Source organism: Mesoplodon bidens, assembly GCF_964165515.1.
Source record: "Mesoplodon bidens genome assembly, chromosome: 3".
Lineage (NCBI taxonomy): Eukaryota > Metazoa > Chordata > Mammalia > Artiodactyla > Ziphiidae > Mesoplodon > Mesoplodon bidens.
Genome location: NC_138178.1, coordinates 64,695,853 through 64,716,031, shown reverse-complemented (window position 1 = coordinate 64,716,031; position 20,179 = coordinate 64,695,853). Strand labels below are relative to the sequence as shown.

At 38.2% G+C, this 20,179-nt stretch overlaps 1 protein-coding gene across 1 annotated transcript in view; it reads left to right on the top strand.

Moving 5' to 3' along the window:
* HMG20A (high mobility group 20A) overlaps nt 1–20,179 on the top strand; it is a 67,547-nt gene that overhangs the window by 29,331 nt on the left and 18,037 nt on the right. Inside the window, exons 2-4 of the mRNA XM_081228066.1 lie at nt 10,984–11,076; nt 17,010–17,157; nt 19,245–19,457. Coding sequence (XP_081084192.1) covers nt 10,988–11,076; nt 17,010–17,157; nt 19,245–19,457 — 450 coding nt within the window. The 5' untranslated portion in view covers nt 10,984–10,987. The remainder of the gene's footprint in view (nt 1–10,983; nt 11,077–17,009; nt 17,158–19,244; nt 19,458–20,179) is intronic.

Sequence of the window (20,179 nt, the reverse complement as noted above, 5' to 3'; positions counted from 1 at the left end):
TCAGGGTAAAGGCCAGTCTTTACTATGATTTACAAAGCCATATATGGTCTGGTCCCCTATAGCAGTCAACATCATCTACTATTTTTGCCCCTATTTCAGTCCAGCCAGATTTGCTGCCTCCTTCAGTCAACCAAGTGTACGCCTTGCATGTGTTCCCCCTGCCTGGACCACTCTGTCCTCACACATGTGCACAGCTCTTCATCTCCTTTAGGTCTTTCCCCAAAGGTTACCTCAGTAAAGCCTTTCCTGGCCTCTATTTAAAATTCCAGAACCCTCTTCCCTTGAACTCTTCCTGGGCTGTTTCCTTGCTCTCTTTTTTTCTTTGTACGTATCACTATGTAACATTATTCATTTTACTTATTTTATCTTGTTTTTTGTCTGTATCCCATTATACTGAGCTCAGTAAGGGTGGGGACCTTTGCCTGTTTTGATTGCTGCTATATCCCCAGTACATATAAAGTGCCTACAGTGTTAGATACCCAATAAATACTTGTTGAATGAATGAATCCGTTTCTCTATTATTTAGTTCTTAGACTAGCCCACTACATTTTTAAAAATTAACAGTAGTCATGGTTACAGGAGCCTGGGCTCTAGATTCTAGGAATAGAGAGCCACATTTTCTGCTCACTCCATCCAACACCCAGCCAAACACACACCTCTATGCCCTTCTTAGGTACTGAAACAACCCTAAGCCTTAAACTCTAATCTCCCCGATCTTACCCATCCCCCAAAAAGTAAGTACTTAATTACCACCAAATTACCTAGCCTTATCTTTTGCCCCCTCATCTCCTGTATCAAAACCTACAGTTAGAGAGTTCTTAATGAACCCCAGTTAACTGCCTGGGGATTAGCCAGTGCTCTTATTCCCTCTGTAAAACATATTGATTAATGCCCACAGCCTGCTTAATGCTCTTAGCTAAATGTTCACAGCTGGTAGATCGTTCTGTAGTAAGCCTTCTTCTTTCACTTGCTCCTGTTAAACTGCATGCATATAAAAATCAGTTGTATTTATTCCTCAACTTCAGGGCTATCTTACAATGAATTGTATAATTATAATATATTAAATTAATTTTTAAATTAATAAACTTTATATTTTAGAGCAGTTTTAGGTTCACAGTAAAATTAAGCAGAAAGTACAGAGTTCGCATATACTCCATGTTCCCCATATGTGTAAACCTCCCCCACTCTTTTTTTTTTTTTTTTTCTTTTTTTGCGGTACGCGGGCCTCTCACTGTTGTGGCCTCTCCCGTTGCGGAGCACAGGCTCCGGACGCGCAGGCTTAGCGGCCATGGCTCACGGGCCCAGCCGCTCCACAGCATGTGGGATCTTCCCAGACCGGGGCATGAACCTGTGTCCCCTGCATCGGCAGGCAGACTCTCAACCACTGTGCCACCAGAGAAGCCCCTTCCCCCACTCTTAACATCCCCTACCAGAGTGGTACATATGTTATAGTTAATGAGCCTACATTGACACATAATCATCACCCAATTCCATAGTTTACATTAGGGTTCACTCTTGCTGTTGTACCTTCTATGGGATTTGACAAATATATGACATATCTATTATTCTAGTGTCATGCAGAATAGCTTCACAGCCCTAAAAATCCTCTGTGTTCTGCCTTTTCACTCCTGCCTCCCCCCTAACCCCTCCCAATCGTTCATCTTTTTACTGTCTCCATAGTTTTACCTTATCTGGAATGTAGTGATATTGGAATCATACACTATGTAGCCTTTTCATATTGGCTTTTTTCTCTTTGTATTATGCATTTAAGTTTTCTCCATGTTCTTTCTTGGCTTGGTAACTTACTTCTTTTTAGCACTGAATAGTATTCCATTATCTGGGTGTACCACAGTTTGTTTATCCACCCACCTACTGAAGCATGTCTCAGTTGTGTCCAAATTTTGACATTATAAATAAAGCTGCTATAAACATCCATGTGCAGGTTTTTGTATGGACATAACTTTTTAATTCCTTTGGATAAATACCAAAGAACCCAGTTGCTGGTAAGAGTATGAGTAATTTTGTAAGAAACTACCAAACGGTCTTCTTTAGTGGCTGTACCATTTTGCGTTCATTTCTACCAGTAATGAATAAGATCTCCTGTTGCTCCATATACTAGCCAGTATTTGGTGTTGACAGTGTTTTGCATTTTAACTGTTCTAATAGATGTGTAGTGGTATCTCATGGTTTTAATTTTCAGTTCCCGACTGACATATGATATTAACCATCTTTTCATATGCTATTTGTCATCTGTACATATGCACTGTTGAGTCTGTTCCGGTCTTTGGCCCATATTTTAATTGGGTCGTTCATTTCCTTATTGATGAGTTTTAGGAGTTCTGTGTACATTTTGGATAAATTTCTTTATCAGATGTATCTTCTGCAAATACTTTTTTCACATCTATAGCTTATCTTCTCATTCTCTTGACATTGTCTTTCACAGAGCAAAAGTTTTTCATTTTAATGAAATCCAGCTTATCAATTCTTTCACAGATTGTGCCTTTGGTGTTATATCTAGAAAGTCATTGTCATACCCAAAGTCATCTAGATTTTTCTCCTATGTTGTCTTCTAAGAATTTTATAGTTTCAAAATTTAAATTTTAAATTTAGGTTTATGATGTGTTTTGAGTTAATATTTGTGAAGGGTGTAAGGTCTGTTTCAAGTTGTTTTTGTTTGTTTGTTTTGCATATGGATGTCCAGTTGTTCCAGCACCATTTGTTGAAAGACTATCTTTATTTCATTGTTTTGCCTTTGCTCCTTTGTCAAAGATCAGTTGACTGTATTTATATAGGTTTATTTCTAGCTAGGATCTCTATTCTGTTTCAATAATTTATTTGTCTTTTCTTTCCCAAGTGCACACTGTCTTGATTATTGTAGCTTAATAGGAAGTCTTGAAGTTGGGTAGTGTCAGTCCTTCAACTTTGTTGTTCTCCTTCAATATTTCCTTGGCTATTCTGAGTCTTTTGCCTCTCCATATAAACTTTAGAATCAGTTTATTGATATCCACAAAATTACTTGCTGGGATTTTTATTGGGATTGAGTTGAATGCAAAGCTCAAACTGGGAAGAACTGACATCTTGACAATATTGAGTCTTCCTACCCATGAACGCGGAATATTTTTCCATTTATTTTGTCCTTCTTTGATATCTTTCATCTGAGTTTTGTAGTTTTCCTGATAGAGATCTTGTAAAATATTGTTAAATTTATACCTAAGTATTTCATTTGGTGGGGGGGGGGTGCTAATATAAATGGTAATGTGTTTTTAATTTCAAATTTTACTTGTTCATTGCTAGTATATAGAAAAGCAATTAAATTTTATATACAGTTGAACAACATGGGTGTTAGTGGTGCTGATCCTCTGCACAGGAGAAGACTAAGCCACATGCTACCAAAAAAACCAATGGGTCAATGAAGAAATCAAAGAGGAAATTAGGAAATACCTTGAGACAAATGAAAATAGAAATACAACTTTCTAAAATCTATGGGATGCAACAAAAGCATTTCTAAGCGTTAAGTTTATAGCAATTCAAGGCCTACCTCAAGAAACAAGAAAAATCTCAAACAAACAGCCTAACTTTCCACCTAAAGGAATTAGAAAAAGAAGAACAAAGTCCAAAGTCAGCAGAAGGAAGGAAACAAAAAAGATCATAGTGAAAATACCAAAATAACAAAACAAAACAAAAAACAATAGAAAAGATCAATGAAACTAAGATCTGGCTTTTTGAAAAGATAGACAAAACTGATAAACCTTTAGCCAGACTCATTAAGCAAAAAAGAAAGTGGGCCCAAATAAACAAAATTAGAAATGAAAGAGGAGAAGTTACAACTGATATTACAGAAATACAAACAACCCTAGGAGAATACTATGAACAGCTATACAGTGACAAATTGGACAACCTCAAAGAAATGGATAAATTCATACAAACATACACTCTTCCAAGACTGAATCAGGAAGAAGTAGAAAATCTGAACAGACTGATCACTAGTATTGAAATTGAATCAGTAATTAGAAACTCCCAACGATTAAAAGTCCAGGACCAGATGGCTTCACAGGGAAAGTCTACAAAACATTTACAGAAGAGTTAATGTCTATCCAAACTGTTCCCAAAAATTGAAGGGGAGGGAACACTCCCTAACTCATTCTACAAAGCCAGCATTACCCTGATACCAAACCAGACAGAGACACTATAAAAAAAGAAAAATACAGGCCCGTATCCCTGATGAACATAGATGGAAAAATCCTCAACAAAATACTAGCAAACTGAATCAACAATATGTAAAAAGAATTATACATCATGATCAAGTGAGATTTATTCCAGGGATGCAGGGATGGTTCATTATTCACAAATCAGTCAATATGTTACACCATATTAACAAAATGGAGGATAATCATGATCATCTTAAAGATGCAGTAAAAGCATTTGACAAAATTCATGATTAAAAACTCTCAACAAGTGGGTATAGAGGGAACATACCTCAGCATAATAAAGGCCACTTATGACAAACCATGGCTAGTATCATACTCAGTGTTGAAACGTTGAAAGCTTTTCCTCTAAGATCAGGAACAAGACAAGGATGCCCACTCTCGCCATTTCTATTTAATTTATATTGGAAGTCCTAGCCACAGAAAGCAGACAAGAAAAAGAAAAGGCATCCAAATTGGAAAGGAAGAAGTAAAACTGTCACTATTTGCAGATGACATGATTCTATATATAGAAAACCCTAACAACCCCACCAAAAAATATATTAGAACTAATTAATTCAGTCAAGTGCAGGATACGACATTAGTATACAGAAATCTGTTGCATTTCTTTACATTAATAATGAACTTCAGAAAGAGAAATCAAGAAAACAATGCCATTTACAATTGCATCAAAAATAATAAAATACCTAGGAATAAATTTAACCAAGGAGGTGAAAGACCTGTATTCTGAAAACTGTAAGACATTCATGAAGGAGACTGAAGATGATACAAATAAATGGAAAGATATTCCATGTTCATGGATTGGAAGGATTAATATTATTAAAATGACCATACTGCCCAAAGCAGTCTACAGATTTAATACAATTCCTATCAAAATACCCATGACATTTGTATCAGAACTAGAACAAATAATCCTAAAACTTATATGGAACCACAAAAGACCCTGAACAGCCAAAGAAGTCTTGAGAAAAAAGAACAAAGCTGGAGGTATCATGCTGCCTGACTTCAGACTATACTACAAAGCTACAGTAATCAAAACAGTATGGTACTGGCACAAACACAGACACATAGATCAATGGAACAGAATAGAGAGCCCAGAAATAAACCCACACAAATATGGTAAATTAATCTGTGACAAAGGAGGCAAGAATATACAATGGGGAAAAGACAGGCTCTTCAATAAGTGGTTTGGGGAAACTGGACAGCTATATGTAAAAGAATGAAATTAGAACATTTTTTCACACCGTATGCAATAATAAACTCAAATGGATTAAAGACCTAAATGTAAGACCTGAAACTATAAAACTCCTAGAAGAAAACATAGACAGTGGGCTCTTTGACATTGGTCTTAGTGATTTTTTTTTTTTTTTTTTTTTTGTATCTTTCTCCTCAAGCAAGGGAGAGACAAAACCAAAAATAAACAGATGGGACCTAATCAAACTTAAAAGCTTTTGTGTGGGAAAGAAAACCATCCACAAAATGAAAAGACAGCCTACTGAATGGGAGAAGATATCTGCAAATGATATGTTTGTTAAGGGGTTAATATCCAAAATATATAAAGAACTCATACAACTCAATATCAAAAAAAAAAAGAAGCCCAATTTAGAAATGAGCAGAGAACCTAAATAAGCATTTTTCCAAAGAAGACATACAGATGGCCAACAGACACATGAAAAGATGCTCAATATCACTAATCATCAGGGTAATGCAAATCAAAACCACAGTGAGATATCATCTCACACCTGTCAGAATGGCTATCATCAAAAAGACAAGAAATAGGGCTTCCCTGGTGGCGCAACGGTCGAGAGTCCGCCTGCCGATGCAGGGGACGTGGGTTCGTGCCCCGGTCCAGGAGGATCCCGCGTGCCACGGAGCGGCTGGGCCCGTGAGCCATGGCCGCTGGGCCTGTGCGTCCGGAGCCTGTGCTCCACAACGGGAGAGGCCACAACAGTGAGAGGCCTGCGTACCGCAAAAAAAAAAAAGAAATAATAAATGTTGACAAGGATGTGGAGAAAAGAGAACCCTAACATTTTGTTGGTAGGAATGTAAATTGGAATAGTCACTATGGAAAACAGTATGGAGTTTTCTCAAAAATTAAAAGCAGAACTACCATACAATTCAGGAGTTCCACTCCTGGCTATTTATTTGAAGAAAACAAAAACACTAATTTGAAAAGATATATGCACCCCAACATTCATAGCAGTGTTATTTATAATAGCCAAGCATCCTAAGTGTCCATAAACAAATGAATGGATAAAGAAGATGTGCTATATATATACAATGGAATATTACTCAGTCTTTAAAAAAAATGGAATTTTGCCACTTGCAACAACATGGATGGACCTAGAGGGTATTATGCTTAGTGAAATAAGTGAGACAGAGAAAGGCAAATACTGTATGTTTTCACTTATATGTAGAATTTTTTAAATAAAACAAACAAATGAATATAACAAAACAGAAACAGACTTACAGATACAGGTAACAAACTAGTCGTTACCAGAGGAAAGAATGGGTGGGAAAGACTAAAATAGGTGAAGGGAATTAAGAGATACAAACTACTAGGTCTAAAATAAATAAGTTACAAGGATGTACTGTATACCACAAAGAACGTAGCCAATATTTTATAATAACTTTTTATGGAGTATAATCTGTAAAAATATTAATCACTATATTATACACTTGAAACTAATATAATATTGTAAGCCAACTGTATTTCAATTTTTTTTAAGTTAAGAAATAAAAACCATGCTGTATCTTACTCTGGTTCTAATCCTTGTTCAGTCTCTTCAAATCGTTTTTTGGCTTTTAGTATGCCTTGTAAATTTTTGCTAAGGTAGAAATGATGTCCTGGGTGAAAGGAACTGTGGTATATAGGCCTTCAGTGATGTAGTGGTAAGGTGTGAGGGGAGCATTCTGTAGTACTATGATTAGGTCTCAGTCTTTTGGTGAGCCTGTGCCCCTGGACTATAAACTTCACTGGTGCTTCTTAGTTTTTTCCCCCTTTCAGTGGGACAGGATGGCTGAAATGGGCTGGAGTTCTGTATTTCCCTTAGCCCATGTGGAAAGCTGGAGGAGGGTAGAATTGATATTTTTTTAGCACTCCTAAAAAGTGTGGTAAGGGTATGGGGAATTTGGAAATCTCATACATTGCTAGTGGGAATGTAAAATGGTGCAGGTGCTTTGGAAAAGTTTGGCAGTTCCTTAAAATGTTAAACATGGAGTTATCATATGACCCAGCAATTCCATTTCTAGGTATAGGCCTAAGAAAATTGAAAACATGTCCACACAAAAACTGTACACAAATGTTCTTAAGCAGCATTATTCACTATAGACAAAAAATACAAACAACCCAAGTCTATCAGTCTATCAGTCTTTGAATGGATAAACAAAATGTGGTATTATTCATCCATGAAAAGATATGAAATACTGATACATGCTAAAATGTGATGAACCTTGAAAACTTTATGCTAAGTGAATGAAGCCAGACACAAAAGGTCAGAGAATATGATTAAATTTATATGAAATATCAAGAATATGTATATCTATAAAGACAGAAGGCAGATTAGTGGTTACCTGGGCCTAGGGGGAGGGGGGAATGGGCAGTGACTGCTAATGGGTACCGAGTTTCTTTTAGGGATGATGAAAATGTTGTAAAGCCCTGTAAATATATGAAAGCCACTGAACTGTATAACTTAAATTAGGAATAAATTTTATGGTATATAAATTATATATTTTTAAAATAAAACCACTTAGGATGGTTTTGGTGTGAGTCAGGGATGAGAAGTTTGAAGAGATGAGCCTGAATATTCAGGAGGGTTTGAGTGAGTTAGGTTTGATTTGATTGGAAATTTTCAGTGAGCGATTAGTGTTAGAGGGGATTTTTGAGTTTCCAAAGTTACAGTGCAGACCTTGGCTCAAAGTGTAAGCCCCAAGGTAATACCACTTACTTCCAGGTGGAAGCCTTCCCTGGGTGAATCCCTTCTGCAAGAAGACATCTGCATGATATACCTGTTTCTGTAAACTGCAGTGGAAAACCAAACTTGTATATTGCCTTGCCTTTGTACATATATCTCTTCTTTCCCCTTCCAGAGCAGCATTCATTACATTTCTTAAGTGCTTTGCATAGAATTTCAGAGTTTAGGGCTTCCCTGGTGGCGCAGTGGTTGGGAGTCCGCCTGCGATGCAGGGGACACGGGTTCGTGCCCCGGTCCGGGAAGATCCCACATGCCACGGAGTGGCTGGGCCCATGAGCCATGGCCGCTGAGCCTGCAGGTCCAGAGCCTGTGCTCCGCAACAGGAGAGGCCACAACAGTGAGGGGCCCTCGTAACGCAAAAAAAAAAAAAAAAAAAAAAAAGAATTTCAGAGTTTAGTGTGACCTCTGTACTGGGACATTATCAGGCACAGATGCTACACTGAAGGGCTTTTGGCAGTCAGTGGCTTGGTAGCTGTGATTCAGTTTGAATCACCCCCTCATGAACCATATGAAAGCAGATTCTTGCAGGATCCCAGCCAATTCTTGGGAATCATTTTATTTTCCCAACTAGTTTAGAGGCCTTTGAGTTTCACTGGACTTTTTCCTCATTTCCTTCTTTTGTTGATTTTGGCCCCTTAACCTTCCACCCACTTTATTACTCATTTCTTAGGGACCTGACTACTCAGTAACACTAGAGAAAATATATCTGAAGCCATATGGATTGAGTAAAACACACTTAAGAGGAAAAAACAACATCAACAAGAAATGTGTTCTCTGAACTTCCTTTGTTTATATGATCTATTTATATGTTGTTAAGGTTGTGTTGTCCAGCTGCCTCCCCATATTTAAAAAATGACTAAAGGTATCTGGGAAACACTCTAAGAGGCTCATGTTGGTATAGTGAATGAAAAGACTCTTCCTTTGTCCCCCACCAGGTAATATATCTTCTTTTGAGGTATAGGTGGGATGCCAAGAGCTTCCAATGCTGAATCTTGAGGCTCTCGAAAAGTCCTTTACTTCTAAGGAGACTTTTAGAAAGAAGCCAATTAAATGAGTCCTTTTAAGGTTTGTGGGTATATACCTGACTATTTGAATGTTTGCTTGTGGTTTATAATTAGATTATATGGCATCTAATTGATTAATTTTCTTTTGATAAAATGAATATTGGTGTAAGGTGATGTTAGCAGCCCTAAAAGCCTGGGCTCTAATCTGGTCTGTGCATAATGTGAAGTAAAACATAAGTGCACTTGTGTCAAGGTTATCCTAGAAAACATCTAGAATGGAATTTTGCAGTATTTGTTAGAGCCCCTTGTAAACCCCCCTCTCTTGAAGGAATTGAAAAGTTAGCAAGTATCCCTGCATGTGGAATAAACTCCGTACTCTGTGGTTGAGTGGGAAGTTCCTCTCTGCCTTCCATGCTCTCCCACTATAATGGGTGATGAATATACAAAGATGCATTTTTTCACAGTAAGCTATTTATGGAATTTGGTCTGCTAAGTAACAAAGAAGTGAAAACAAGAAAATAAGTAAGAATAAGAAATAAATCATCACTGTTATCATTTTGTAAGTAAATTATTATATTGAACATTTTAGAATATGGCATCACTGTCATGTGCATTTTCTTCGTATTTCCATGTCAGTGGGATGAATCCTAGCTCTGCTTGGGCTGCTGTGCTTTTCTTTTAATTGCTATTTCACTAGGTCTCCTTAGCAGCAGCACCTGAAATAACTGCTGAGGGAGCTCCTGAGTGAATTTTCATAATCTGTTCCTCAATTCTCCCAGTTGATTGAGGTACTTTTTTTCTTGAGTGGTTTGCAGTTCCGCTTAAGTGACAGATGTTTAGGGTCACTATTGAATGTTTTGTTTGAATATCATTTTCATGGTGAATGGAAGGCTTCTGCTTTTAGCTATATGGGGTGAAGCCCCTGGTAGTAAGCCTTGAAAGGGCAAAATCTTTCTTTGTAGCGATATGCTAAATGAAATTACTCTCTTTGTCACTTTGTCCTTTTATCCTTTCATTCTGATAACCTCAGGTTCTTCTGATTTATTTGCTTTCTTCAATTAGGCTTAGTTATTTCCTGTGCCCAGGTGCATGCTATTTCCACTGTTGGTCATCATGGTGATGTGGAGCATATTTCTGACCTGGAAGTGTGGTTTCTTTCATTTTGAACCACATCAGTATGCCTTCCATCCTCTACTTCCTTTGCATTATTTCCTTTTGGAGGACTCAGATTGTCACCATTTAATCTAAGGATGATTCATCTGGCACTCAGAACTCATAATGCTGTAATAACAATACCTTTCTTTATATAATAATACTCAAAGCACTTACGATCTTAGCCTTTCTCTGTTTATGAAGCACTTTCAGTTTAATCCTTCACAATAACCCTGTGGGTTAAGTCAGCAATTTTGTCTGTGTCTAAGATGGTGAAATTGTATCTCAAAGAGGCTGAATAACTTGCTCAGGTTTGCAGTGCTTCTGAGTTACTCTGCTTAACAGTTTTTACCGGAAATGAAGCATACTTTTGAAGATATTCTGAATGAACAAAAAGGAATTTTCCAAACTGTGTCCTGGTTGTTAAAATCTGTTTTTAGTCTGGTCAGTTGATAAGACCAGGGTTAAAAGCCCATTAACCATAAAGTTCAAATTGATGCGTCCAAGTCAAGAAAATAAATATTTAGGTCAGTTTCTATTCTGCTGCTGATGTAATAAAGTTAAGGAAGACTGGCTCTTAAATTAATGCAACTTGAACTGGAAATAATTAAGCCATTAAATTCTTTTTTTATTCTGTCTTCCTTTTAGAGAGATGGAAACCTTGATGACTGGTTCCACCCTGCCTCCCCTTTTTGCAGATGAAGATGGCTCCAAGGAGAGTAATGATCTGGCTACAACTGGGTAAGCAGCTGCTTTGGGACACTGGGCCTCTGCCTAGGCTTCAGAACAGCTTCTGACAACATATGAGGTGCTAAAGAGGCAGTTTTATATCCAAAATAGAAGGTGCGTTTGTTATGCTTTGCAAAGAGAATGAGAGCCATTGTAAACTGCTTTGATATCTGTATTCAACTGTCATTTGCAATGCTCTGGTTCCTGTGAACTGGAACAGCAGTACTGTGGGATCTAGGAAACATCAGTGACTCCCAGTTAAGAGAATTACATAGTCACCATTAAGGAAATACTTGCCACAGGGCTAGCTTCGAAAATCAAATTCATTTTCTGTCTGAATTGCCACAGATAGTAAAATAATTTTTTCCCCAAGCATCAGGTTTTTTGGTTGCTGTTTTAAGATTAGATTTTTAATTATGGTTCTTTATTCAAGATGCCTAGGAGCTCTAGCTGACTTCTCTTCCTCCCAACCTACCCCTCCCTGCCAACTCCAACTCCTTTCTTTGGTATTTTTGGACAGATATATAAAGAAATATAGAAAAGGGCTAATAGCAGTAGTCCCTCTTCCACTGAAAATCTCTGTTCCACTTGAATTTTTATCTTTTCTATTAGACATGACTTGCCAAAGAAGAAATGTATTCACTCATAGATTGAAGTGCTAGCTAATCCCTAAGATGAATTATTTTAATATTCCTTAGAGCTCTTTAGAAACAGACTACACTTCATAATTGTTTCCTTCCCTGACATTCTTTCTTAACTCATTAATATCTGCCTTCTGACTTTATTCAGATGAAACTGTTCTCTAAAACTTTTCTAAAAGCTGCCTACTTGCTGAGTCCAACTTGTACAATAAAAATGTTCTGAATGTCTGCTATGTGCCCAGGCACCATTCTAGGCACTAGACATTAAGCAATAACCAAGATGGACAAAAATCCCAACCCCTATAGAGCTTAAATTCTACTGGAGAAGTCAGACAATAGACAGGATAAATAAGTAAAATGCATACTACATTGATAAGAACTATGGATTAAAAAATAAAGTAAGGAAGAGGGACAGGAAGGGCTTGGGGTGCCATCTTAGATAAGATGGCCCAGAAAGGCTTTACAAGTGACTTGAATAAAAACCTGAAGGAAGTAAATTAGCTAGCCTACAGTTATGGGGGAAGATTATTCTAGGCAGAGGGAGCAGTGAGTGGGAAAGCCTTGAGGTAGGAGTGTTTCTGCCTTTTAGAAATAGCCGGGAGGCCAATGTGACTGGAGCAGAGTATACCAGGGGGAGGGGTAATAGGCTCCATCAGTGTTTCTCAAAATTCAGTGCACTTATGAATTGCCTAGACATCTTATTAAAACGCAAATGCTGAGTCAGAAAGTCTGAGTTAGGGCCAGAGATTCTACATTCTAATAAGTTCCCAAATGATGCCAGTGCTGCTGGTGTAAGGCCGGTACTTTGAGTAGCAAGGGACTAGATCGTGTAGGATCTTATGGGTCAGAGTAAGCACTTTAACTGTTACTCTGAGTGAGGTGGGAAAGCATGGGGAGATTTTGAGCGGAATGATAATGATCTGACATTTTAAAATAGTATCCCTGCGGCTGTTATATAGAGAATAGAGTGAAGGGAGCAGGGGCTGAAGCAAGGAGACCAGTTACAGTTCTAAAATAATTCAAGTGAGAGATGATGACTCAAAGAACTTCACTAGTGACTTTGACTTTTGGCAGAGTAGTAGGGACAAAAACCTCACTGGAGTGGGTTTCAAAGATAATAGGAATGGGGGGGTGTTGAGAAGTATAGAATTCTAGATATATTTTGAAGGTAAGCCAAACAGGATTTGCCTGAAAGACCAGATGAGATGTGAGAAGGGAAAAAAAAGCAGTTAAAGACAGCTCCAAATTTTTGGCTTAAGCAACTGAAGGGATGGAATTGCCATTAAATTAGATGGGGAAAACTGAGCAAGTGGAGGAGGGAATTTTAGGAGCTCAGTTTTAGAGATTTTAAAATAGAGATTCTTTTTTTTTTTTCTTTGCGGTACGCGGGCCTCTCACTGTTGTGGCCTCTCCCGTTGCGGAGCACAGGCTCCAGACCCGCAGGCCCAGCGGCCATGGCTCACGGGCCCAGCCGCTCCGCAGCATGTGGGATCTTCCCGGACCGGGGCACGAACCACCTGTGTCCCCTGCATCGGCAGGCGGACTCTCAACCACTGCGCCACCAGGGAAGCCCTAAAATAGAGATTCTTATTAGCTCTCCAAGCAGAGATGTCAAATAGGCAGCTTGATACAGGGCTCTAAAGTTAGGGGCTGTCTACACTAAAAAGAGAAACTTGGGAGTCAATCAACATATTAGAGATGATATTTAAGGCTGTGAGACTGGTTGAGATCATCAAACGAATGAGCACTGTGTAGGTAGAAAAGAGAAGAGACCTGACACTTGAACTCGGGGATACTCCAGCATTTACAAGTCAGGGAGGAGAGGAAGAGTCAGCAAAGAAGACTCAAGGGGGTACCTGAAAAGGTATAAGAAAAAACAGAGGAGTGCAGGGTCCTGAAAACCAGGTAAAAATTATATTTCAAGGGAGGGGAAGAGATGAACTGTGTCAAATACTTCTGGAAGATCTGGTAAGATAAGGTCTGAGAAGTGACATTGGATTTAGCATGCAGGTCACTGGTGACCTTGACAAGAGTTGTGAACACTTATCTCCTTTGGGTTAGGCTTAAGAAAGAATGAAGGGAGATCAATTGAAGTCAATAACTATAAACAATTCTTTCCACTATAAACAATTGAAGTCAGTAAGTACCCCCCTTATCCATGGTTTCACTTCCCATGGCTTCTGTTACCTGCCACGGTCAGCCATAGTTGGAAAATATTAAATGGAAAATTTCAGAAATAAACAATTTATAAGTTTTAAAGTGCCCGCCACTCTGAATAGTATGATAAAATCTCACATCATCCCACCGTGTCCTTCCTGGGACGTGAATCATTGCTCTGTCCAGCATATCCCACCTGTTAGTCACTTGGTGGCTGCCTGTTATCAGATGGACTTTCATAGTATCTTAGTGCTTGTGTTCAGGTAACTCTTATTCTACTTAATAATGGCCCCAAAGCGCAAGAGTAGTGATGCTGGCAATTCAGATGCACCAAAGAGAAGCCCTAACGTGCTTCCTTTAAGTGAAAAGGTGAAAGTTCTTGACTTAATAAGGAAAGAAAAAAAAAAATAGTTATATGCTGAGGCTGCTGAGATCTATGGTGAGAACGAATCTTCTATCTGCGAAATCGTGAAGAAGGAAAAAGAAATTCGTGCGAGTTTTGCCATCACATCTCAAACTGCAAGAGTTATGGACACAGTGCATGATAAGTGCCTAGTTAAGATAGAAAAGGCATTAAATTTGTGGGTGGAAGACAGAACAGAAAACAGGGTTCAGTATACTGGGGATCTTGGAACATACCACCCTCAGGTCAGGTCCATAAAGGAATGGAGAAAAATGAAGTGGAATCAAGAAAGTGTGTTTTTTGTTTTGTTTCCAGATAAGAGTAATAATGCCACATTTGTTTGCTGATTAGGCTAATCTAGTAGAGAGGAAAGAATTGGTGATGCCAGAGAGGGCAGAATTGCTGAAACTTGTTTTTGAGTAGGCTAGAGGGTGTGGGATCCAGGGCACAAATGGAAGGGTTGTTGTTGGCTTTAGCTAAGAGCATGGACAATTCATTCATTGGAACAAAGGAGCCTTTTTTTTTTTTTTCAGTCTTTATTCAAGTTGTCATCTCTAAGGCATTTGCTGCTTTTGACCACTCCCTCTGATTCCTATCCATTTCAGTCAAGGGATTCACAGGATTGGTACTCTTTCCTAAACCTAGTTTTCATATTTTACTGAAATAAGAATGTGCAAGAGTTAGTAACTTAAAAATTGATGGCACAGTTGAAATGAAGAATGACAGTGAAAGAAAAGACATTGTAAGACATCCAAAATGATTGAAATATTTGAAAAACAAAACTGCCAAGATCAAACTGGATCCCTAATGGCAACTCTTCAGAGAACATAATTAGCATTGAGTTAATAACTTCTCCTATCTACCCTTTTTCACAGGACCTCAAAAATGTAAGAACCTCCTAGTTACAATACTCTATTTTTTATAGAAGTGTTCAGAAAAATAAAATTTCTGTCCTTTCAAGGACAGTCTGAATCTGCTTTCATTCTCTTCTCAGTCCACTGTAATCTGGTTTTTATTCCCATAACTCCACTAAAACTGTACTCCCTTGAAGTACAGGGAGTACAGCTGAAGTCCTTCAGATCTTCAGATTTAGCAGATACTTGTTAGCCTATCTTATGTGACATGTGCAACTTTTTGCTTGTGTAATAACCCCTTCTCAAAAGTCTTCCTGCCTTGGCCTCTGTAACAGTATTCTCGCCTAGATTTCTTAATGCCCTCCTTAGTCTTTCCCAGCTTGTCTAACACTTGCTCCTAAAATATTGTTCCAACAGAGTTCTATCCTGACTTTTCTTCTCACTATCTTTCTGGAGAATATCTAGCACTTCCCATTATTTCCATGAGCTGATGCCTTCCAAAATATCTCCTGCCTTTTCTTCACTTCTGTTCTCTCAGGGCATGTTTCCAGTTGTCGGTGGGACAGCTCCACCTAATTATGCCATGAGTGTTTCAAACTTAGCATTTTCTCATCTGTCTTTCTTACACACACACACACACACACACACACACACACAGATTCCAGTTGTTACACTATCACCCAATCTAGAAACCTCAGAATTACCTTTGACTCTTCTTTTTCCCTCACTATTTATATTCAATCTGTCATTCTACCTCTTAATTATCTCTTAGCTTTCTCTCCCCTGTTCTCCTGCTTGCCCTTGTCTCTCACTTAGTCTATTGCAGTAGCCTCCTGAAAACTTTCCCTTTCTCCTATTATAGCCTGTTCTTTCTACCTGTAATAATGTTGTTTACCTGTTGAATGCCTCTTCATCTTTTAAGACCTCCTCTGTAAAATCTTTCTTAACATTCTCTCCATACGTATAAAATTCATCATGCCCTCTACTGTACCTTTATGGCACATTTTACAGACCTGTTTCAGTACTTATATTGCATTGTAAGTATTTTCTGTAACCCTATGGAGTATACATTCTTCCAGAATAATGACTGAATATTACTCTCTTGTACATCTTCCTCCACCTTCCCCACTACCTGCCCCAAACCCCAAACTCCCTAGCGCATGGTGTTACTTTTATTTCCATTCCTTTATCTAAATGCGATAGGATATAACTCAGTCTAAGATCCAACCGTCATCTGTATCTTCTCATGTCCACTTTTCGGAAGGATGAGATCTGGTTTGCTGACTCATCTGGAACAGAATGATAGGAACAGAAAATGTATATCTCTGATTTATTAACATTTATACCTGAACTTACTGAACTTGATAATATTGTTCTTAGATGATCTCATTGTCAATAAACACTATAATCCAAGGAGTAGCCTATGGAAGAGATATTTCTTATGCCCTTAAAGAATGCTCTCTTTTGTAATAGGGGGGCAAACTGCTTCTTCAACTCCCATTCCTGTTCTTTTCCATTAATAGTATTTTCCTTTTATTACATGAAAAGGAGATACATGAAACTAGCATATAAAAGTTGCATGCTCAGAACTAAAATGTAAAGTCTACGTTGAGGAGAGAGGTAATTTGTGGGGGAAAAATTATAGTTGTTTTTAGTAGGAGATTTCTTCATGGAACTGACCTGATCCAATCAAGCACTGAAACCTTTTTTAAAATGCTCTATAATTGCTATGGAGACATTGTTTACATTTATACAGAATGAGGTGGGGGAATTAATTCAAGGGCTGGCATGTGATTTTGCTGGCAGTGAAATTTGTCTTGAACCTTGGTAAGTAGGAGTTTTTGATGCTGTTGATACTGAACTTTTTCCACTCTGCCTATCATTCTTCAGGATAACCCACCCAGAGGTTCCATATAGTAGTGGAGCCTCATCATCCACAAATAATCCAGAATTTGTTGAGGATCTCTCCCAAGGTCAGTTGCTTCAGAATGAGTCTTCAAATACAGCAGATGGCAATGAACAAAGGCACGAAGATGAGGTAAGCTGAAGCATCTCCTCCTGTTACTGGTCTCTGAGGCTTCTGAAGAAGCATTCAGCAAGGGAGTTGATCGAGGTGTTCATCCTCTGGCCTCCTTACATTCTGCAGAATATTCTGTTTTATATTTCTTGTTTCACATAGAACCATATTAATGGTTTTAATGATACAGAGACAAGTAGACTCTTCTTTTTCCCCTACCTAGAAAATTTATACCTGCATCAGATTAGATGCTCAACAAATGCTTACTGAATGAGTTGCATGATTTAATTAAATAAGGAATTAGGGCTTCCCTGGTGGTGCAGTGGTTAAGAATCCACCTGCCAGTGCAGGGTACATGGGTTCGAGCCCTGCTCTGAGAAGATCCCACATGCTGCAACTAAGCCCGTGAGCCACGGGCTATCTAACTACTGAGTCTGTGCTCTAGAGCCTGCGAGCCACAACTACTGAGCCCGCCGCACGCCTAGAGCCCGTGCTCTGCAACAAGAGAAGCCAACCATGATGAGAAGCCTGCGCACCGCAACAAAGAGTAGCCCCCACTTGCCGCAACTAGAGAAAGCCCACATGCAGCAGTGAAGACCCAACACAGCCAAAAATAAATAAATACAATAAATAAATTTATTTTTTTTTTAAGTAATTAATGAGGAGCCCGCATGCCCTTACTCAAGACCACACTCTGCTCACCAAACCCTGCAGCGTGGAGTCATATGTGCCCAAAGGGTTCACACCACTTACCAAGTCATTCATTGTCCCATAGGGGGCATCTTTTTCTAATTCACACAGAGGTTCTGTATGGACCTGGGCCATCATTCCCTTGTTGGACTTTCAGTGTTCCTCACAAATGACTGATTACATTGTCTATGTTTTAAGGTACTCTTTTTTTTTTAGCTATAAAAGAGTACCACCATTGACTGTTGTCTTTGTTCTTAATTTGAAAGAGCTTATTCTTTTTATGTTGGCATTCTTAAAGATTTTGACAAATGCTTAAAGCTTCTTAAACATCTTAAATCCTTAGTAGCTTTAATGTTAAATGTTACTAGGTTTACAAAACAAAACCAAAAAGAAAAACAAAAAAACTGATACCAAATACACCATTTGCCCAATGCTGAATTATTGTACCATTTTATATATAATTGGAGGAGTGCAGTATGGTAATTAATATTTAGATATTTTTGCCCCATTTGGCTTATCTTTCTCTTCTCTGAAATAAAAATGCTTGTATCCATAAAACTTTATTAACTGATAGGCTATGTGTATTTGTAAAATTAGGAAATAAAAGTACCTTGCATCCTGTTTAAAAGGACAAAGAAAAAGGCTGTGGTAAAACAATAGTGGTACTTCAGTCCTTTAAACTTTTTGGGGGGCGATTTTGTCTTTTGATTTAACTAATAACATATAAAGACCTCTGCCTTTATAAAATAAACATCTTAAGAAATAAACCAGCAAGCCAAAGAACTAGTATTCATTTTGGATATATTATAGTTGCTGAAATTTTTCTAAGTCATAGATATTAATTTTAAAATCTATAGTGCTATCTGCTGTGGGAAATAAACTGGTCTTTGAATGATATCAATGAGAAACACCCTTCATGAATGATTTTAATCCCAGTACTACAACTTGTCTCTTCTTTGGCCCAGTGCATGTGACGGCATCTTGTTCTGATCTGCTGTGGCAATGTCTGCTTCCCTGGCACAGTGCTGTATATGTGCTGCATTTCTCATTTAGAATATTCCCCTGTCAGGAGTCAGGATTTGTTAAGTGCATATGAAGGCCAGAGCTTATGTGATCATGGTACCCCATATTCTTATCTGTTGGGATTAGCACTAAAATAGCCCCTTAGTGTAACATTGTGTAGCATGGTACATAAAAAGGTCTGCAGGTGAACCATCTGGAGTCCCTTCTTGAAAACTGCACTGCAGCCATTTGTACCTATAACAGGTTTGGAGAGCTTTGAATATCCAGGGCCTTAATGGTAGCAAAATGCAATTATTAATCCTGTTTTGTTTGTTGATGTCGATTATTGTGTTATTTGGGGAAATTTTTGTTATTGTAATTTGGTTTGGGTTTTTTTATTTTTTCTTGTTTTGTAGCAAAGAAGTAAACGAGGAGGTTGGTCCAAAGGAAGAAAAAGGAAGAAACCTCTTCGAGACAGCAATGCACCCAAATCCCCCCTTACAGGATATGTTCGGTTCATGAACGAGCGTCGAGAACAGCTTCGAGCAAAAAGACCAGAAGTCCCATTTCCAGAAATTACAAGGATGTTAGGCAATGAATGGAGTAAACTTCCTCCGGAGGAAAAACAGGTAATTGTTCCTATTCCTGATCTTTTGCTTGGTTTTGATTATATCTCAAAAATAACTTTTGTCAGAAAAGCAAAGAGAATGGACTGTTGATTCTTCAAGTTTGTCATGGGTCTAGGAGACCAGAATAGCAGGGTCCTTCATAGCTCTTTTCTCCACAGTGGTTTTTATACTCTTTCAGGGTCTGCTGCAGGGACGTGAGCAGGAGGGACTCTAGGATCCCCCCCAAACCAAAGCAGCTCCACTTTTATTTGCTTTATATGCTGAGAGTTCATATAAGATTCTTGTAAAAAGTAGTTCAATATTAAGAAATCTATCAGCATGGTTTATTCTGCCGAGTTAAATGAAAAGTCATGAGTTAAATGAGAAAAGGTCTTTTGATAAAATTCTGATGTTCACATAAGAATTTTGTTTAAGAAAAAGATTTTACTGCTTTAATAAACGTTTTAAACTGGAGTTCTGACAAATTTAACCTACTATGAAAAATAAAGCAAGAACTGTTTGAATTGTCTTTCCTCCAAGACAGAAACTAACCCTATTGCCAAACTGAAACAAATCCATTTGTTAGATTTGAGAGGAATTAAAGACAAGTTAGCCACGAACTGGTTGAAATGCCACAAAAGTGGTGTGATGGTAGGGATTGTCGGAGGGGTTAAAAGTTCCCAGCATTTTCAGTATCTGATATATGTCTATATTTCTCTTATGTCTTACACTCTTTAAAAAGG